Below are 22,232 nucleotides of genomic sequence, written 5' to 3'. Positions count from 1 at the left end.
AGGCCCATTTTCAGGAAAATAAAACTCACATGGCCTAACAAAAGTAGATGTGGCTTTAGATCTTAGCTAATTTTTGTTCGAATTGACTTTTGGGTTGCAGCTTGTCAAACGAGTCGTTCGTATTCTTTGAATCAATTTCAAAATGAAAACTCTTAAAGGAAAACCAAAATCTGGAAGACTTTGGAAATCAGAGAAGAAAAGGTATTGAAAGGTTTAATATTGAAAGGTTTCCGATTCAATATTAAAGTTTATATCAAAGTTTTAGCTGTCTTTGTTATTTCTTGTCATGGTAATTCAAAGCTACATACTTGTTTTAGTGATCCAGGTTTGGTGATTTTAGCTAAGTCTTTAAAGGGATTTAAATTTAATCGAATATTGAACACTCTTTTTTCCAGGAAATGCGAAATGATAAACGTCAAGGCATTACATTCAACCTGGGCAAAACGACAAAAGAAACGCGCTGAAGAAAGCTCCATCAGGGCATTCGAAAAAGAACTTAAAGATGCAGCTATACAAGCAAAAGAGGAAAAAAGGAAAAAGATGGAAGAAAGAAAGAAAAGGCGAGAAGAAAATATTAAAAAAGCCGAAATAGTTCAAGAGGTAATTTAGGCAAATGTGGCCCTGACTGAGTTTACCTGGAAAGTTATGTCTACATTGCGTCAAATAATTTAAAAAAAATTGATAAGAACCTTGGGGAGAAAAGCTGATAACCGAAAAGCACAATATTGCTTTTTTATGTTATTTACTTAAAGTAATAAAATGTTGCATGTTACATGAAGATTCAACAAGTCAACATGTTTAGAATGACTCTCAGCCAAATATTTTACAGTTGACGGTCAAAGTTGGCCAGCCAAACAAAATATACTAAAAAGCTACATGTTGGCTGATTCCAAGTTTTCCAAACTATCATTGAAAGATTTTAGTTGAAGTCTTAAAATTCAATCCCAATACCCGACCTGTTAATCCAATCCTTATTCCTTTTTACCTTTGTGTAAAGTGACGTTTTAGCAAATTTACCAACTGTTTTTTGTAACTGTAAAGGGACAGTAACATAGCAACCGATTCAATTCATTAATGAGGCTTCCCACAATCCTGACAAAATCATGTTTTGGTCAAATGACTGGAACAGAAAAGGAGGTCAAGTTGAGCAATAGGACTACCTAACTATTATAGTTTTATTTTTAAAATTTACCAAAACTTGGCTAGATTTGATACTAAGCTAAGCTATATAGACTTTAGTCTTTTAACCTTATCCAGATATTTGTTTGTGTGACTGGCACAAAAATTTGCTGTATCTTCTTTCCTATTAGCTTCTTTCCTATTAGCTGACAGTAACTATTTTCCTTCTTAGATCAAGAATACATCAAAGCTAAAGCGATTGAAGAAGAAGCAGCTCAGACTAATTGAAAAACGATAAATAGTGGACGAATTGCTATATGGACATATTAGACATTTTAGGAAAATGGAAACACCAAAGGTCAATGCAATTCAAAGGAAGAAAGTTGTAAAATTTGTAAATGCAGTGCAATTCAGAAAACTCATTTTATAAGTAAACTTTATTCTTAGAGAAAACTGGGTTATAATGGACAGGTATTTTCTAACTTCTTAAGTAACATAACAAGATGATCTTTAGAAGCTGAAATACATAAAATATACATTTTCATGGTATTTACAAGAATTTTTCACACAAGACAATGTAATAAGCATCTAGAAAGCAAGTGGTATTAGTTTTCCTGCATATAGCAAATCTTAAAATATGACATTTTAAAGCGTTTTCTTTTTTTCTAATATTTTACCAATATCAGCTCAAGTTCTTTGGAACCTGCTTTAAACTTTAAACACAATCGAATACTTGTCTCTATCTTAGACAACCAGGAGATTAACAATGTTTTATATATATGGATTCTTCTTAACTCTTACCAATATGAAGTTATGAAATATTGGTAATGGCACAAATTGATAATATAAAAATGGAACACACCAAGTGAACTCTTACATTAAATCTGATAAATTTTAATAGCATTAAACATCCATTAGAGCTAGCCATAAGGGATAACTAGGCATTGAACTTCTAAAAAATTCTTAGGTGCTGAATTGGGAAGAATGCAGCAAAGAACTTTAAGTTTTTGTTGGGATTCTATGATCTATTTGAAACAGTCTGTATTGATCAATCATAGAACAACTTATTAAATGAAACCAAATTAAAATTGAGGTTGCTAAATGCTATGCATGAAATAAAATTTGTTGGAAATAACATGGGGCCTTTAAATGTCTTTTTTGAAATGACGCTGGAGTTATCTTACTTTCTTAATATCTATACCACACAGTCATAAAGAGTTCACTGCCTATAAGTGACAGTTGTGGTTGGTCTAAACCAGCAAGTGCCATCTTCAGTATCAATATGTGTAGGGTTAGGTTGAGAGGCTTCAGGGGACATCACTGACAGACTCAGAAACTGCACTGTCATTTTTAAGGAATTCGTCAGCATAGATCTCATCTATGTAATCATCACAAAACATGTTTAGTTCTTTTTCAACTCCAAGAACAAGTTCATTAACAATTTCATCACTAATCCTGCAAGAAAATTCCAGGTTATATGGTTATACTAATTAATTATTAATTTATTATTATTAAAAATTTTTTCCAGGTTATATGGTTATACTAATTTATTACCAAAGAGTGACTTTATTTAGTCAGCTTCCTTTAAATGGATACTGAGAAGGTACTACAAATAAAATATTAGGGAAGAATTATCACAATAAATTGTAGGTACTGGCTATCGAGTTGTTTATCACTATGCTGATGGTATGACAGGGAAAAAGACAGACTTTCAAAAGGTTAAGGGAATAAGTACAGGATACAGAAAATAATTACAAGCACAGAAGAAAGTCTTTTTGTATGATTTAACAGGCCTGGCCATTTGAGGAGAGCGATAGCTTGTGCTCACCTCCATGCTCCCCTCGCAACCTAAGGTGAGCTGTTAATTGCCCTCCTCAACATACTCATTTGCCCTTTTCGTATTCACAGAACCCTGAAAAACCTACAAGGGTTAATTGGTTAATTTTTGTAACAGCGATTTCTCCCGTCATTGCATTTTTTTGCAATAAATTTTTTGCCTGTCGGCTGGTTTTTCAAAGCCATTTTTAAATCTACACAACAAAAAGATTGTTTGGTGAGAGAATTGTTACTTTTGTGTTGTGCAAGCATCACACAAACCTGAAAGAGTTCATTCTTTTAAATCCTTTAAGCAAAGAGGGTGTCTGGGCTACGTTCAAAGCATATATAAATTGAAAGAAGTAAAACAGCATACTCCTTGATTTCAAGACTATTTAAAAGCAATCAACAGATACTAAAGGGGATTGCCTTTAAAGTTCATTCTATGTGTTACTGATTTAGCTCGCCTCAGCAAATGAGATAAGCGATTCACAGCTCACCTACCAGAATAAAAACGGCGAGGCCTGGATTTAAGTTACACCCTATCGTTTTTAACACCAAAGTGACTTACTTCTCCACAATCGTCCATGGATTGAATTTATCCAGTTCCTCGGAGACTGTCCGTTTCAAGTAGCTGTCATGTCGACGACAGTAAGACAAAATACTTGCTCTCATATGTGTTGGGATAAACTCAGTATTTTCGGGAATTGGAATAGTTGCATTCTTAGGTTCATCTGTACCTGGATATAGTAAAAATTATAAGGTAACTTTGGAAATTGAAATTGATACCTTTTTTGAATCAATTGGATGAACTGCCTTTATCTATTAATGATAAAGCAATCGTTGAGCATTGGTTGGAGGGAGGCTTTTTAATCAATCGAGTAACTCTATTCAGCGCAAGACGCGTTCTTGGAAGGGGATGGAGGGTGTATGCTAAGCTATCCAGCTCAAGACTGCTTAGCATTCACTTGTCAGAAAATCTGCGTTTTGTTTTGTGAGTCACAAACCATATTCGTGCTTTTTGTGAATAATTGGTGCCTTTAAACATTTCCAATATACCAAAGACTTCTGTTTATGAAAAACAAGGTTATAAGTTTATGTTAAATATTCAGAGTCGCTGTGAGGGCGCTTAGGCCCTGGTACAAAACTGAAAGACAATTTCCCTGTAAGCGAAGGGAGCAGGAAATTTTTGCGACCACTCCCGTTAAATTAGCTCAAAATACATACTAGAATATTTCTTGCAGTTATTTTCTTGCAATCTTTTAAAACGCTTTATTATTTTTAAGGCATGTTACCTTGATTAATTACTTTATTAGAATGGAATTCATTACTTTATGAAGTGCCTCTAGACCTCGAAGCCCTAGGAAAACTTGCTCCTGCCCCTCTCGGTAGCCTTGTAAATATTGCATAAAGAAAAAGTTGAGTTTAAAGGGTCTGTGATTCTGATAGTTCTGTATAAATCTCTATGAAGTTTCATGGGTTTATTTTTATATTTATGTATTGCTATTAAGAGGATGTTGCAAATCCAGTAGCTTGCAGTAACAGCTGCGATTCACTTACATTGTGATGTTCTTTTCAATCTGGATTCGTTGTTTTCCTCGATAGCAGCAGTGAATATGATTGGCCTAGCTTTGTGCAAGCTGCTTCCAGATCGCTCCACATTTGATATGCCTGTGACGCAAAAATGGGCAACATTTAGTACCTTGCTAATGACAGTACAGTAATTGTATCAATCGCTAATCACGATAAATTTGAATCATCAGGAACAAAAAATTATTCATAAATGCATCGAAGTCCCGAAATCTGTCAGTTTCTTTCAAATTTAAGGCCTGATTTAAGGTTAAGAAATTTTCTATTTTTGATGCTGACTATCACAAGATACTTGCCAATATCTTTCTCTCTGGACAATTACCTTACTTGGACACTATTATAGACCTCACTGCAAACACCAGTTTTAGCTTCTTTTTCGTCGTTGGTTTTTTTATTTTCTTCATGCATTATTCAGATTGTGACTCTGAGTGGCGCACATAGAAATACTATATCTATGTGGCGCATTACTCAAATCACACTGCATTGAGAGGAATGATTCAAAATCACAAGAGAGGAGTAAGGATTTGCTAATTAAAACGTTCTTTTGTCATCAATTTATTTTAACTTTCATATAGCAGCAAAGAAAAGGTCACTTAGTATTACCAGTTTCTTTCATGCTTGTTTCATCATAAAAATACGTTTTTAACTCGTTTATTGAACATTTTCTACGGTAAAAGACAAAATGCGCACAGTGGCTAGCTCTGGTCGATGTTTTAGATCTGCAAGACTGAGAAAGCTCTTCTCGCAGGAGGGGGAATTCGTTTTTGATCGGGAGCTGGATGCTTTTTCATTTGATTCCCCAATTGTTAGGTTGTACGTCTTACGTAGATGTGGGAACGCAATAATATGCATTACCGTAATGCCTCGAATAAGCGCCCGGGTGCTTATTTAATTTTTGAGGCTCCAGGGTGGGCCCTTATTCGAGGGAGGCGCTTAATCGAGGGGGCGCTTATTTAAAAAGTAAATTCGGGTGCAAATTGTGTTGTTCGTTAATCTTTCTTGTTGAATAACCTTCCAGTTATGTTTTGGTTGAAAATTCGAATAAGCGCCCGTTTCTGAAGGTTGAAGGATTATTCGAAGGGGGCGCTTATTCGATAACTTCGAGGGGGCCTCTTATTTGAGGGGGGGGGAATAAAAAGATGCATAAAAATTCAGATCCTTATTTCCATTGATATGGATATTCAAGTTGAATATGAAGAAGCAGATTGATCAAGGGGGTCCATCGAATTTTAAGAACAGGAATATCCTTCCCAATAACTCATTAACTTAATCTCAATAACTCTTATTTCTTTTATCCAATGGCCCCAAAATTTTCTCAACGCAAATTTGCACTCGTTTTACATTATAGTCCAGCTCGTCCCCTTAAAAATTATGTCCTTTTCATTCCATAATTTTACCTGTAACTTCTACATTCAAAAGTTTAAAGTTTTTTTAAGATACTCTTGTCTGAAAGGTTCACTGCTTTAGATGTGAGTTAGCTACAATGCTCCCAAGTCCCGCTGAATCATCCCAAGCGCAATCGGTCTCTGCAAGCCAGAAGCGGGAATTCCCTATCTACTTAACATTTACCTTTTTTTTCCTGATCAACATCCAGCTCACTGTAATGAAGCTTTTTCCATCGACGACGTATTTGCTCTTCTTCTTTCTGGAAAAAAGGAAAGAATCTGCAATTTTGTATAAGCATTGCCTTATTCAGGAAACCCCATTGATGATACGAGAACAGAGAAGATTCGATCGCTACATCGTGACAAAGCTGAGTTAAAAGTGCAAGTCAGAATGGTAGGGCTTGGTTACTTTTTCTTTGTTATATAATATCATTAATATAACAAGGAAACCATACCACAACAAGCCCAGACTATGTTAGTCTAGAAAGTCTATCCGGTCTTAACAGTCTAAATAATTGAGGAAGCAAACAGCTGCGTATTTAAATCTGTAGTCTAGCTCTTTTAGTAATGTTGCGAACAAAACCTGACAAAACAACTTTTGCAAACACAGGAAAGAGAATAGCCACAAAATGTGTACTGCGCATGCGCCAATATTTATCCCACAATGAGTACGGGTGGTGGTTGAACCATGTTGGTAAAGGCGCCCTTTCTTATTTACATCAGTAGGTGTAATCCTTACCTGTTGCCCTTCGGGGCAATAGAAAAGGACGAATGATGAATGGTGTGTATGATAACCGTGAGTTAAAAATCGCGGGCACAGAGGAACAACACCCTCTGTGTACCACCTTCTGACCACATCTCTGATGTCACCCTATCCCGAAAAATTAAATTATTCAAGCCTATAACTCCAGAAATGCTTTGAAAGAATCTACATAATTGGCATGTGGGGCTACGCGATTGCTCTAGTTTGCAGTATCAGAGCTCTGATGTCGCTATCTACTATAAGATCTGATTCAAATGCCTGCTTTGCTGCCCAAAGCAAGTCAACCGTTTGTCACACTAAATATGACATCAATCGCATAATTTTTGGAGACAACCAACCCTTCTAGATATCTCGCAAGCTGTAGTTTTAATTATGTCATGGCAAATTTCTGATATCCTGCACATGGATATTGATTGATCTCCTGATTCTTGACAGGTATGATGTGCCATACAGTGGGCAACTCATTATCATTTTGCACGGTTTATTTAGTCAGGAGTACAGTAAACCTAAAAGAAACTACAATATTGAAAACAAAAACAAATAATGCTGGGCTGATTTGACATCAAAATGCAATATATTCCCATGTGTTTTAAGGGCCATGCATAGAAAGGAGGTGAGGTGAAAGTCAAATTCCAGCTGCTTGTGAAAAGTAAAGTGCTTTAGCAGCTACTTGAAGATAGGCAGTTATCAGTGCACGCCCAAAATGCTCTGGGTACTAAATCTTTTAAAAAAGCTTTTTAACTTAATCGCTAGCGCAGAAGGATCAGAGATAATAAAGTTTCTCTTACCTCAAAATCAGTTATTTTTTCGGCAATTTCTTTAACAGTTGGCTTCATCAGTTCAAGGGCAGCATTAGCCTCGCTTATTTCTTCGTTTTCTAATCTAAACAATTTAAAACTTCTTAAAACATCAGAAGCACTCTTTCTCGACACGAAAAACGAAATATCAAGAGGTAAATAGCTAACTTTAGTTCTTCAATAAATACCAGGTTATCGAAAAGGCACCTGAGAAGACTAAGTACCAAAGAAACTTGACATTAATAAAAAAATTACCTGTAAAGTTCTCTGACAGTTTCGTTGAGCAAGTCATCTAAGATAAGGTCAGCGAGAATATCACCTCTTGATACTGCCTAAAGATGATATCAATTTTTAAAAACTCCTGCTAACGGCTGTAGGCACGATTGGACTCTGAGTAAAAACGATAATTGGAAATCAAACAGACATGTTCTTAAGACTCAATTTTGTCATTACAGTGTACCATGTACTGTCTAGGGAAAATAAGAGTACAGAGTTTTCTCCTTATCTGTGCATATTTGATTGAGCAAACTCTGCAAAAGTGTTAACACAAACTTGTTTCATTATGTATGTGTTAAACTTAGGTTAAATTTATAAATGTTGGCCTTTTTGCCCCTTTAAGCAGAAATTTTGATGACATTCCCTTGTTCTATATAAACTTGAACAACACATATTGACAAAAAGTCAATGAAATTCGAGCCTTATTACTGCTCTTAATTCTTAGATTTCATTAATTGCGATTCTTAAACATTCTTACAAAAATTTCTTGTACAAAATGTGTACTTTTGTTGTTCTACTATCCATATTCCCTGCATTGTCCTACAGAGAGACGTTAAAAGTGGTTGTTAAAATGGGCAGGGGCCGTAAGTGCATGATTTACCACATCTGGATTATTACCACTTTTGTAAATTAAAAACATAATGATTTGGTTGAGCTCCTTAATGACTTAGTTTATGCTCTTTGATAGATGAGAGTTTTTAATAAAACAATTCTCATTGCTACTTAGTCACTACCGTTTGCAGTGACACATAGTGATACAAAGTGATTCTTGATCGCAGCCTGACAGAGTCATGCATAATATCAACATTATAATTTCGAGAACATAAAAAAGTGGTACGTACTGTGTCGGAAACCAAATCAGCCAATTTCCTTTTAACGGACATCTTGTATTGTTCTTCCTTCGATCTTTCTTGTAGGGATAGCAGCTAGTATAGATTGGGGTCGCGAAATTAAATAATCGTGCAAGGTGAGAATGGCCAATATCTTAATGAATGCTTATATATAAAATGTTATTTATTAGTCTATCTAAATGAATATCCAGTGTACATTTAATCGTTAAACCTGACTCCAAGAAGGATTGGCACCAGAAACTACGCGGCGAAACGGCAGACAACTTTGGCAAGGAGGCATCTGCATAACGGAAATTGCGGACATAGCTGCTTTCCCCTGTGAGGGAGGTGAACTAAAACTTTTGACGAGGGTGGTTTGTTATAGCTCCCAGGCGGCGCTTCTCCGGTGCCACCTCTGGATTCGGATAAATATTTCTAACAGGTTTTTAAAGGACCCTCCAACAATCTCGGGCAACAACCCTAATACTAAAAACGAGAAAATGGGGCACACTAGGTGCGGCTCTCACTATTTTTCTTGTGTCATATATACTGCCGGTTGTCAATAGAGAAACTTCCAATTCAGAAAGATTCAGGCTATTTTGAGTTATGAGATACGAGAAACTTATGTAAACTATCAGATATCAATAAATATAAAACTGCCAGGTTTAGAAGTTTTCAACGTACAAAACTCGTGCAGGTATTGCATATAATATAATTTTGAAGCATAAACTTGTGCACAGAATGTGAAAGCAAAGATTTAGACAGAATTGGTCGAAAAATTGGACAACTCTTAAGAGAGTGAAATGTGAGAGAGACTTGCCTCTGCCTTTTCCAGCAATGGCTGCAATCTCTCTCTAATTTTCTTTTCCGCGTCTGCTACAATTGCTGTTGTGTTCATATATCCACTTCTGTAATTTAAAGGAAAGTATACGGATGTCACAAGAAGGTTGGAAATCTATCTCCATTTAACAATTGCAAAAAATCCCTTGTAAAAAAATACTTTGTAAACATCATAAACATTTATGAGATTTAGAAAACAAAACATGATGTAAATAACTATGTCTTTATCCTTTTTCATATAATTTTCATACACTTTACACTTCAATACCATTCTGTTCTACTTGAGAGGGGATTATAGGGGGTGGCGCTTAATCGAAGACTTAAGGTACTCGTTTTTAGTTGAAGATCAACTTGTGTTCGCGAAGAATGACACAACGAAACACAAAAGCAAGTATAACCCAAAATTCAAGCAGTAAGCTTGAATAATAGAATGTTTCTTTAAATGTAAAAGAGAGGTAAAGTTGCTTGATCCTGAATCACAGGAATGGACGGGGATGTTCCTTGGCAATTACCACTGCTACCCTTACGAAATTGACTACCCCTGAGATTGCTGTGGTTCGACCTCTTTGCAGGCATTCTCAAGCATAGCAGTACTTTTGGGACACGATGAAACAACTATCTATGAGACGGAAAGCCAACGTTATCCTATGGGCTTATTCTATGATATCTTGTGTTTTCACAATACACAGATGCCCTTTCAGTTATTTAGTACCTTAATTCGCCGATTCTTTCCTCCTCTGTTTTCCTTAAACTCTGCAGCCTTTGCATCTGTAGAAGTTAAAAAGCTCAAGCAATACTAAATGATCTTGAAGCGATATGAATGAAATTATCTGACAAATGATTTTTGATGCACTGGTGAAAATTTAGTCATAAATGACATCTCTATTGTCATCTAACTACAGTGTCTATTGTAGTTAAATGAATCAAACTGTAGTCGTGCAGACAATGGTGATAATGACTTAAGTGTATTTGGTACAAATATAAGAATATTAATTGGATGAAGAGTTGATTACCTCTCGTGTTCCTTCCACATCGAGCCAAACTTGTCTGGCTGCTTCTTTCTCAGTCAGAGCTCTTAATTTTTCACGATAATCATGGTCAACGAAATCAGAAGGACGAGAGACATCATTTTGTTGAATGCCAGAATTTTGATGTAGCCTACGTGGCGATGTAGTTGCCTTCCTCAACTACATTCACGAAAACAACAAGATATTTTTGTTAGCCAAGCGCACATCATAAACATTTTTTTCACAGAGCCAGCAAAGTCTTTAAAAAAGAAACGACACAAGGAAAAAGTGAACATATTTGAAATGGATAGGAATGATTAAAAGATACATTAAAAGATACATTAACATTTAAAGATATAATGTAGGTATTGGTTACAATTGAAATATTATTTAAAATATTGGCAAAAAGTGGAAATGATAAGAAGGAGAAGACATGAAGATTCAGTTTGGAGCAAGTGATCTGAATGAAAAACAAGTTGACTACTTACAATATCTGCATCTCTTTGTCTAGGTGACTGGTGGGTGACATAAACGTCATCTGGTACGTGGCTTCTTGTTGGTGACCTAGGTCTTGTCTTTCTTTGTTCGTAATTTACTTCAGGATGTGACTTCAACACAGATGACACTGTCTGTTTCGCAAAATGCATTCCATGGGCAGCTTTACGATTTGAAGTTAAATGGTGATCTTTATTCAGATCAGAAGCCAAAGTTCTGCGCTGTCGTTGCTTCTAAAAAGAGAACAGTGATTTTAATGTTTCTTTGCTATATATAGCTTTGAAATTCTATAAGATTACATTGCTGTTATCAACGCCTTTATTTATTATAAGCGACAATAGTTATCTAATAATGACGCTGAATGTATAGAAATCAATGTTTAAACCTGATACTGTTTGCGATTAAATGATTGCAGCTAATTGATTGTTATGACTAAGATTATTGTAGTTTTTTAAACAAACGTGAAAATATTTAGAAACAAACGTGAAAATATTTAGGAACAAACGTGAAAATGTTTAAAACAAACGAGAAAAAGAGGAATATGTGCAAAGGTATTTAATTTCAGTAATATAAGTGATAAACTTTAGAAATAGGATTACGATGAAAAAAAGACTCAATTACTAAGCACAGATTCTTTGGTTTTCAACGTGCCAGTTTGCATCAAAAACTCCACTTCCTCATCTTCAGAAATATTTATCTTCAGTTATTTTCAAAAGACATTATGAAGAATGTTTTCATTCTGAATTTCACAGAAAGAGCAGGAAATACATACATAGATCACAACAAAACGATTTTTTGATCAGCTTGCTTATGGCATAGACACGGTCACTCACAAGTATTTGTATGATTTGCTTTTGCAAGATATCCTAAACCTTTCTATTCTGTCAAAACATCTCAGTTTCGTAAGTTCAAAAAGCAAATTACATGATCTCATGATAAAATCACACGATTAACAATTTATTCATAGATCAATAATGTATAGAAAATTGATCTTAAAAGCAGTTAAATAGAACCTTTATCCGGTGGGGAAACAACACAGATTTCTTATCCTTGATGGCTCTTCTGTGACTTTTGGTAACCTTTACATCCTCGTTTTCCACATTCTAAAACAAAAACCGCAACTTCAAAAAGTAAAAATCAATATCATATTTCTTGAATTGTTTATTCAATAATTCCTACATCAAAGGAAAAATATTCCGACTTGTGTAGAAAGAAAGATAATTTTCTCCCTTAGACTCTTGAGCTGGATGAGGGATGAGTTTCATTCACAGTACTCTCGCTCCGCTTTCAAGGTACTCTATAGTTATTATCCGACGTTCATACTCTGAAATGTATCGGGCAAAAATCACTAAGTATGCTATGTTGAGGCTTATCTGTGTTATCTTTAAATGCTCTTACAGGCAGTCCGTACAATAAGAATGCTTCTATGAAGCAGTAGCTTGGTATAAACCAACGAAGGAACGGATAGCTTGTCAATCAAGCAAACAAAATGGCTGAATGTATGCCAGTATTTTGTCAGCGGTTTTAACAATCGTACATGATACTGCAATCTATTTGGACACAATGGCTATAATCAAAGAAACCCTCGTATGCACAGCAGGTCTTCATTATCGCACGTCTTCATAATCACAGGTCTTCATAATCACAGGTATTCATAATCGTAGGTTTTCATAATCGCAAGTCTTCATAATCGCAGGTTCACAAGTAAATATAGTATGCATTTAACAATCAATTCATTATAGTAGATAACAGCTATGAAACTTAAAATTGCACACAATATATCTTAATCGCATAAGGCGTGGGTCCAACAACTTCAAAGGATTCTTTTTATAATCAGTAACATATCAACATTGAAGTGTGTTAAAATATTTCGTAATGATTTCAAGTTTCTTTCTTCTTGCAGCACATAATAAAAGCTTGATTGATAATTCTCTGAATAAAGACATGATCGATACAAAATTACATGAAGAATAGATATTGTGGAATCAAATATTACACAAATCACTTGTTAACGAAAGTACCTAAGGATAGTGGTTGAAAAATTTCACAAATTTGTAATGGTCTGGAAATAAAGTTAAATCAAAGCAATAACAAAATAGAAAAACATACGGTTGTCAGGAAAGACACTGAGTCTCTCGCTCGTTCAAGTGCATCTTCGCTTGCTTGCAAAATTGCCTGTCTTTCTGGTGTTGGTTCTGAAGCGAACAAAAACATTTTAGAGAAACATGTGAGACACATTCAAAAGAAAAAAACATTCTGCTGCAGATTAAAAAAACTGATTCTGGTACCATATTAACACCAACATGCAAAATCATAAAAAGAGGCTAGTGAACATAAAAATATAAGAGATAAAGAATTTTCATAAAACACTGAATCATCTTTTGGGTGGATGAAACACATGTAAAATCGTCAAACAAAAGATTCACAAACGCCCTTCAAAACGGTCACAAAGTTTTTCATGGTATACCAAGGGCTTATTTAGCAGCTACCTCTTAGAACTACCAGAAGAAGAATTTAAGGAATGTCCAAAAAAAGGGAAAAGGACATTGCAACAAAATGTTTTAAATTTCATTTCAATATTTCATGCAAAAATACCATCGGCAGTTTGGAACCCAATCCCCTTTGCCTTTTTTATCATCCAGCCCTTGTTCTTTTCAAGAAAGAGATCTTTGCTGTGCTGATCAAAAATCCTGGCGGTACTGTCTTTTGCCTTCTGGGTAGGCTGCAATTGTTTTCCGTCAATGGCATTTTTGTCTTGAGGGTCCCAGGATGAAATGAGTTTCTACAAAATGCATAATAACAGTTTAATCAGACAATTTCTATAAATTCAAAATCTTAAAGACTTCAAATTAACATGTAGCTTACTAAATATAGAAACAAAAATTGCGCCGTTTGGAAAAACTTGGTTCAAAATAAATAGTTTTCATCTTTCTTCTAGAGGAAAAGCTGCTTTTGATGAAGCTCTCTATATTTCTGAATATAAAATGCATGTATCCAAGGCAGGATAAAGAATATCATAAAAAATCAACTTCAAGGACAGTAGCCTGTAAACTCTTTCTAACTGAACTTGGTTAGCTTTTGTTGATTAGAAAATGCAGAGAAGCAATAAAGGAAGAGAGATGCACAGGAGAAATTAAGGCAGGGAGAGAGAGACCTCTCTCTCTCCAGTCTTTATCTCTGTAACAGGTGTGTTGCTGGCACGACAGAGTTGATTTCTGTTTTGCATTTAAAGACATTTAAAAATGTCAGTGACCATATGACATTAAGTTTTCTTCACATGAAAGTTAAGAGATAGACGATTTTTCAAAGAAAGAAATAGAGTACCTTAGTCTTTGGGAGCAAGTCCAAATCAAAGCGAGGCATGTCTTTCCCGCTCTCATAATGAGATGATAGAAATGACAGCTGTTGTATGAGAAGCCCTAGCTCCTTATACATGGAAGGTAAACCATTGTTAAGCTCATGATATGCAGGAGCATGATTAACAAACATCTGCAAGGCACGAACTGCTGAACGATGAGCTGCTGCCAGCCGTGAAAGAGAATGGCTCTGAAAATTGAATAAATTTTATTTATTTTCTGAAAAAATGTGACCCCCACAAGGCAGTATCTGTTTGGAAAGCAAAACCAAAGGCTACATAGCAAATTAAATAAAATATTCTTCTCGTTAAACTGTCATGTTACCCTTTTATGGACAAGACAAAATTCCTAAAAAACTGGGATTTCGGAAGCACATGTAGATTTCTGATCAACATGTTTCTTTAAAATTCACTATCATCTAATGAAAATGATGGCTGAGAAATCATATCATGGAAAAAGATCAAATCAAGCTTTTCGCAGAAATAAATACAAAAATCAAAACCTTTTTTGTGTGCCTCATTGAATTTTCTTTCGATTGTAGTTCATCCTGAATTTCTTGCACCTGTTTAGTTTAGAAGCAAAACGACATAAAATTGGATGACAGACAGGCATTATCAAAATGACATTATTAAACTGGCATAACTAAATAATTAGCTATAAAAGTCTTTCAGTGGTTCCAGGGGCAGCACCATGGCGTGGACTTACACCCCACTTTTTTTAAGATCAATATTCTACTTTTTCCAAAATTGGATTTCAAAAATAAGGTGGGGTATAAGTTTTCTTCTCTGAGATTGGAACTTTTTTCATTTCAATTGTCAGTTACGGTTATTCTTCAGATCTTAGCTGACACAGAGTACAGTATGTTGGATGAGTTCTGTAAATAGTGAGAAACTATAATGAGGATGATCTATAAAACACAGCTCTATAGTGCTAAACAGTTGGTTCTTAAAATGTGGCCTTTGCCTTCCTTCCAAGTTAAAGGTTTTTGGCAAATATTAACTTTGAAACTTGTACCCAAACACTTTTTAAGCTTTAAGGATAGTATAGTTGCAGCACCAGTTGTCACAGCCGCATCACAATTACCTTTGAGCCTTAATGTCAGACGAAAGGTTGGAAAACCTTGTTAAAATTAGCATAAAGCAAAATATGGCAGATAAAAAGACATGGAAAGCCTCATTAAAAAGTTTAAAACTACTGCTAGCTAAATATAGCACTCTGATGGAATTTTTTTAGTTTTTATTTGTGTAAACCTTTGCCTATGAAATTTAACACTTCTACTCAATGAAATCGAATTCTTCTATTGAGGATTACAAAATATGTCAAACTTGGTTACCAATAAGAGCACAGTCTCTCATCTGGTGTGGCACTGATTTCTCACCCTGACCCCTTTATCAGCTCTGCCCCTTCACTGTCCACCCCAATATTTTTGGGGCTGGCACCACCCCTGAGTGTTTCTATCAAATTGTCAAATACCATTCATTATTGTAGAAATTACATGTAGAAGCATATTTTCATCCAACTCAAAAAAAGACACTTTCTTCCACACATTCCCTACAATATTGGTAACAACTGAACCACAAAATGTAAATCAAAACATAACAAATAATGAAATTGAATAGAGTCTTTTCAAAAGGAAATCATACTGAACAATTATTTGAATAAGAGCATTCATCAGACCTGGCCGTTTGTATTTTTATAGGTGAGCTATGAATCGCTCTCCTCATTTGCTGAGGCAAGCTAAATCAGTAACACATAGAATGTACTTTAAAGACAATTGACAGGTGACTTAAGCCCCTTCAGTATCAGTCGGTTGCCTTTAATATCCTCAGTCAGGAGTATGCTGTTTTACTTCTTTCAATTTGTATTTGCTTTAACCGTGACTTAAGCACCCCCTTTACTTAAAGTATTTAAAAGAACAGACTCTTTCAGTTTCATGTCAAGCTGGCACAACACAAAAACAACATTTCTCTTGCCAAACAGTCTTTTTGTTGTACAGAATTTGAAAATGGCTTTGAAAAACAAATTTTGAAACAAACTTTTACTCTTCAGAGTATAAAACGTCAGAACATAGATGGAAAACTTTACGCTAAAATACCCAGTTTTGGATCAAAATAGGCCAATCAGAAAACGTGAGCACATTTAGGTTGTCCAATCAGTGCCGCTTTCCTATTGAAAATGTTACCAACAGAGTCCTAAGGTGAAAACGAACTCCTTCTGTCTACACAAAAGCGGTCTGTCATGTTTATATAGTAGATAGATTCACAAACTGCTAGATGGAACGATGATCATGCTTTGACAATAATGCGAAACATGTCGCCGTTATAGTTTTTCACCCAATCTGGGTTTTTTCAGTAAATGCCGCTGGATAATGGAATTCCATGTTTTGGTTGTTGTTTTTGATCTGCAAGACAGAGTACCCTGTTCTCTTTGAGGGGTTGTTTTGTTTCTATTGCTGGAAGGGACCTGGTGTTTTATTATATCCCCCAATCTACAGTTCCTACCAATTTCTTCGACTTTCCTTCCAAAAATATGCCTGTTTTATTAAGATTGAAAGGTTCTAATCGCTACAATGTACCTTTCGCTTAACCATCCTTTTCCAAATAGATCGAAGTTCATGCCTATCATAGCAAAAACTGCCCAACAAGCAAAAAGTTATTTGCAAAAAATACAATGACGGAAGAAATCGCTGTTACAAAAATAAACCAATTAACCCCTGTACTTTTTCAGGGCAAATGAATGGAAATTTTAGGAGAGCGATTCTCCCTTCATGTTCTGTTTAGGAGAGCAATTCATAGCATGCCTCAGGTTGCGAGGGGAGCGTGGAGGCAAGCGGGAGCTATTGCTCGCCTCAAACCGCCAGGCCTGCATTCATGAATGTTTTACATTCTTACTGGTAACATACATCAAATGATTCAAACCTTTCTCTGTAGCATGTATAAGATCCTAGCTGACCTAGCAGCTTGTTCTGCAGCTCTGTTCTTTTTCTTAGCTAGCTCAATTTCTTGCTCATTTGTGCTTCCTTTTCCATTACCTGTCCAACCAACTCTCTTACTATCCTTCTGCTCTAAAATTGCATCCAGTCGCATCATGTACTTTTGTAGCTCTTTTTGCAATCTCTTTATGTCTGTTGAGTCCTTATCTTTTGACTGAACTAATTTTAGCTGTGCTGTCTCTTCCTTGCTATGTTCCCCTATCTTTTTCTTGTCTACCTCATCCCCTTCAGAATCAAAGAATCTTAAATGCGTTTTTTTTGTTTTGTTACTCATAGATTCACAATTACCTGAAACAACTTTCCCAATGCTTGGTTTCTTTGCTTTACTGACTTCATTGCCTGCAAATTTCAGCTGCTTTTGTTGTTGCCTATTGTCAATGGCTTTATCTTCAAGTTGTCCTTTGTGAAAATCCCTAATATCATTTTGCTGCTCTTGGCTAGAAATGTACTTTGACAAATCTACATGCTGACCATCAAGCATTGATCTTAGCTTTTTTACATCTCTTTTTGCTAGTTTCATGGCCAGATCCAGGCGATGATTTGTTAAAGAGGAAATGCTTGATTTGACATCTGATGACAATGTATGACAAGCTGTAACATCTTCAGATTTTGGCAATTTTTCTATAATAAGGGGCTTTGGCTTTTCAAATGTTGTTTGCAAATTTTCCACTTTTGAAGTTTTTTGTAAATTGAATTGCAACTGATTTGTGTATTTGGCAGCAGGGAACACATGCTCTTTAACAAATGATTCAGGCATAGCAGTATTTATATACCCCTGTGATCCAGAAATCATACATTAAGACACAAGTTAGAAGGAGAGATTTGCATTCATTTAAAGTATATTTCCATATCATGTATCAATACTTAGTTTGAAAATATATGTCAGATACTTACACACAAATTTATAAATTTCATAATATTGACAAAGTACTTCTGTATAACTTGCGAAGTGTAAAATATTGCTGGAAACAAGAAACTTTAGTGGGCTGATTAATGGTTAGAAAAGTTTGCTCTCACTACTGATCTTTAGCAAAGTTAGATTAATGAATAATACAATATTGAACCTGACTTTTTTAAAAAATTTCTAGAAATAACTTTCGTAAAGTTATGAGATGGTAAAGTAAGTTTATTTTCAAACCCTTTATGCCTAAGAAGATCACGAAGACGCAAAGGTGTGTGCTTCAGGAGTGGCGGCATGGGGGGGCAAGGGGGGGCTTTAGCCCCCCCTAGATTTTTGTTAGCCCCCCCGTCGGCAGCCAATCAATTTTTGCTTTCTCAATACCGTCGGCACTTGATGGATGTCACCCGGTTTACATGTTGTTTGAATGACATAAATAATCGAGGAGAAAACTGCACTGGCTGGTTTATGGTTTTCTCAATGGCTTTTCTTCGGCAATTTTTCTATCATAGTGGCATTATATCCTGTCGTTTCCGTGAAAGCTGTGACTTAATTTCATGGTGCTCCTTTGCATGACCCACAATACCATCGTGCTCCTCTCGGTTGAAATCCCTGTTGCTGCTTGGAATTCATGCGAAACGTGCAGAGATGCTTGATTTGGATCATGTTTTGGATCGTTTCAAGGAAATTTCAGCAAAATCACGCTGTCATAAATAAAGTCTTTTATGAATTTTCTTCTTAAGAGATTCTCTTTTCGTTTCAAGACATTATTATTGCCAAAGAAAACATTTCGATCATGAGCACATTTTGCGTAATAAATTTTTCAAAAAGCACTTCTTGTCCTTTTTCATCAACTATTTTTCAGAAGCATTGTTCACCGCATAGCTCGCGACAAACAAATGGTTTAGAGAAAACCGTCGATTAACTTCTTCCAACATAGATAGGAAGAAATATTCAACAATAGGCAATATTTGCGCATTAAGTTTCTTACAAGGCACAAATTGCCGAGAAAATCTCGTGGACTCCGACACAGGTTGGAAAGTGGGGGCGGGGAGGGGGAATTTTGAAAGGGAGAATTTTGCACCCACAACAAACGATTTTGGAAAAATGCTCTATTTTCATTGGAGGTGCTGCTCAGGGGCGTCGCGACTGGGAGGTTGTCACACCCACCCCAATACTATCTCAATAGGAAATTTCAGGTAAAATCCGCTCGGTGGAAGAAACGCTTTAGGTATTTCAGAGAACTTCCTGTCATAAAATCAATAAAGGATCAAGCAATCTTAGGTAAAATTGTGCCTCGTGTCCATTTCTCCTAAAGTTTCTCAGTAGAAGCGTCAACTGCAATTCACTATGAGCTCCAAATTTTTCTTAACATTCATAAGGCATGCTAAGATGGAGAGAGGGATCTAAATTTAAAAGTAACTGACAACCTGGTATTTTTCAAGACCACGGCGAAATTGTTGTTTTTATCTGCTGTAAAATAATTTTGCAAAAAGGCAATAATTTTCAATAGGATTAGGAGGATTGCTTTAGTGAAATCTGCTTAAAAGGGTGCATTTTCCAGGGAACTAGAAGCATCACAATTCGAAAATTTCCTGTCCCTTCGGCGGCAACCATGGTGCCGCCTCAGGTAGAAACTATATATTTTGCCCGTCCCGATATAGAGATTTGACAAGACTATTAGAAAAGTCGGTTATTATCATACAGAGTTAGATTGACAAAATGTATTGCAGAGGTTTGTGACACCAGCTAAAAAGTTTCAGGCAATAATTTTTAATCAGGTAAATTTGCATTCCACACCCCCCCCCCAAACGAGGCTTGCCTCGCGACGGCCCTGCCTGCTATATGGGGCAAATCGAATTTTTTTTCTGTCGGCAATTTGACACATCCAGCGTCGGCAGTTACGGAGAATATAAACTTCGGCACCTTGAAGGTTTGTCTCTAGCGCCACCCCTGGTGTGCTTCCCCTCTTGTTTTCTTCCTTCTTTTTTCTCCCTTCACTTTTGAATTTATTTATTTATTAGGATATCTGTACTTGCGTCTCGTATAATAATCATTGAACTTTTGTAAAAAATTCCATGAACTTACCTAGTAACTAACAAGCTTCACAAATATCGGTGGTTAACGATTTACTCTAGATCTAGACGGCAGCTAAGGGATCGGGTTCGCGAATTGTGTCATGGTTTATCTATGTGTTCCAGACAACATGTTTATTTTCATCCAACAAACTTGATGTAGCTTGTACTAATTATTGTTGCATATTGAACTTAATTTCAAGACCAAGACGAAAGTATATGTAGGCTACCAACCTGGACTTCGTTGCTTTCCTAGAGATATCAAATAACAGGTTTGAAGAACTTATTGAAGGTTAATAAGTATCAATTGAAGTATCAATTCTTACCTCCTTATTTTCTCTGAAGATAAACTTATAAAACACGAAATGCCCTTCTGCTATTAGGCTGTTTATTTTCGCGCCTTCTCGTCACAATCATGTCTTTATGTCTAGGTGTTGCTGTTGTTGTTTCTGTTGTTGTGCTTGACGACCTTCAGGTTTAGTTCAGATTTAGGGCCGATTTCCATTTGACATTTTTTGTGTGCGCGCGGGCGAAGCGCCCAAATCTGAGCTTGCGTAGTTAAAATCAAGATGGGCATATTTAAAATATTACCCAAAATTATCGGAAGGACCCCATCCCCCTAAATAAAAATTTCAAGTGATTCCCCTGGGACCGAAGTGCGATTTGCGTGACTAAAATTTACATATAATAAATATAAAGATATAATATAAAGATATAATGTATGCCAATATTGTGCGGCTAAGTTCGCGGTCGGGAAATCGGCCGTGCATGACAAAATTTCCAATCTGGGCGTTTTACCTGTGCTCACTTGTTCAATAGAGGCTTTTGGTATAAAATAGTTATTCATTGAAAAAGGGGGAATTATAATAGGCAGAGAATTTTCCTCCACAATCTGAACTTCAACCTAACTCTGAATTTTATTTCACAACAATAGCAATTCGACCATGCTGATTCCAAATCCGAGATGAGCTCTTTGAAATTTCGACCGGAAGTGTGGTTTTTTGATGACGTCACAGAGGGACATTTTTTGCCAGTAAAACACTCGTAGCGGGGCAAAAATACGCGTAAATTGAGTGAAAACGGTCTCAATCGATAGTTCTCGATGTAGTCAGGGCTGTTAGCCAAAATGTTGTGCAAAATCGCATACCAGCATGAAACTTCGTCCACAAGGGTAGTTTTGGGCGCTGAACAAGATAGGATGCAGACCCCAGCTGAGAAATGCCCCAAAATGCTATTTTTAGATTGTTGTACTTGTTCCCAGGCCCCAAAAGTGTTTTTTGTAAAAATACTGCTGCTAGTTGTGATACCAGCATGAAAATTAGAAGAAATGGGGCAGTTTGGTATGCTTAAAAAGATAGGATGCATACCCCAGCTGAGAAATGCCCCCAAATGCTATTTTTAGACTGTGATACTTGGTCCCAGGCCTCAAAAGCGTTTGGGGCCTGGGACCAAGTACAACAGTCTAAAAATAGCAATTGGGGGCATTTCTCAGCTGGGGTCTGCATCCTATTTTTTCGAGCATATCAAACTGCCTTTTTCTTCTAACTTTCATGATGTTATCACAACTAGCGGCAGTATTTTTACAATTAACGCTTTTGGGGCCTGGGACCAAGTACAACAGTCTAAAAATAGCAATTGGGGGCATTTCTCAGCTGAGGTTTGCATCCTATCTTTTCGAGCATATCAAACTGCCTTTTTCTTCTAACTTTCATGTTGTTATCACAACTAGCGGCAGTATTTTTACAATTAACGCTTTTGGGGCCTGGGACCAAGTACAACAGTCTAAAAATAGCATTTTGGGGCATTTCTCAGCTGGGGTCTGCATCTTATCTTGTTCAGCGCCCAAAACTACCCTTGTGGACGAAGTTTCATGCTGGTATGCGATTTTGCATAACTCTCTCAAAATCTGAGGCTAACAGCCCTGACTAATGTTATGATTTGAATGGTGTATATTTCTCAGAGTTTTAGAGATGTCAGCAAAAAAATTGATGACG

General features: G+C 36.1%; 2 protein-coding genes and 1 non-coding gene across 4 annotated transcripts; 2 read left to right on the top strand and 1 right to left on the bottom strand.

The window, feature by feature from the left end:
• The first annotated feature begins 9 nt into the window (after positions 1-9).
• LOC135683016 (coiled-coil domain-containing protein 86) lies at positions 10-1,769 on the top strand. The gene is made up of 3 exons (XM_065198142.2): positions 10-201; positions 396-600; positions 1,352-1,769. The coding sequence occupies exons 1-3, from the start codon at positions 143-145 to the stop codon at positions 1,415-1,417; spliced, it is 330 nt and encodes a 109-aa protein (XP_065054214.1). The 5' UTR covers positions 10-142; the 3' UTR covers positions 1,418-1,769.
• A 135-nt stretch (positions 1,770-1,904) lies between these two features.
• On the bottom strand, positions 1,905-22,152 carry LOC135683012 (protein moonraker). Of its 2 annotated transcripts, none has more exons than XM_065198138.2 (18): positions 20,473-22,152; positions 17,192-18,040; positions 14,776-14,835; positions 14,242-14,463; positions 13,513-13,699; positions 13,027-13,112; positions 11,931-12,020; positions 10,911-11,150; positions 10,429-10,602; positions 10,128-10,183; positions 9,396-9,483; positions 8,588-8,671; positions 7,725-7,801; positions 7,461-7,554; positions 6,094-6,169; positions 4,495-4,605; positions 3,506-3,674; positions 1,905-2,574 (listed from the first exon to the last, which is right to left on the bottom strand). In XM_065198138.2, exons 2-18 carry the CDS (start codon positions 18,020-18,022, stop codon positions 2,427-2,429), a joined length of 2,793 nt encoding a protein of 930 aa, XP_065054210.2. In that variant the 5' UTR covers positions 18,023-18,040; positions 20,473-22,152; the 3' UTR covers positions 1,905-2,426. The 2 variants fall into 2 exon arrangements, with proteins under 2 accessions (XP_065054210.2, XP_065054208.2); XM_065198136.2 differs by having other exon boundaries at positions 20,565-22,152.
• On the top strand, positions 6,626-6,762 carry LOC135684061 (U8 small nucleolar RNA). The gene has a single exon (XR_010515849.1). It is a non-coding gene; the product is annotated as a U8 small nucleolar RNA (small nucleolar RNA).
• Positions 22,153-22,232: the final 80 nt, after the last annotated feature.

This window comes from Rhopilema esculentum, chromosome 7 (assembly GCF_057945365.1).
Source record: "Rhopilema esculentum isolate cy_ngs chromosome 7, ASM5794536v1, whole genome shotgun sequence".
Classification (NCBI taxonomy): Eukaryota; Metazoa; Cnidaria; class Scyphozoa; order Rhizostomeae; family Rhizostomatidae; genus Rhopilema; species Rhopilema esculentum.
Note: the sequence above shows the minus strand (reverse complement) of the source record. Positions and strands in the feature narration are given on the sequence as shown.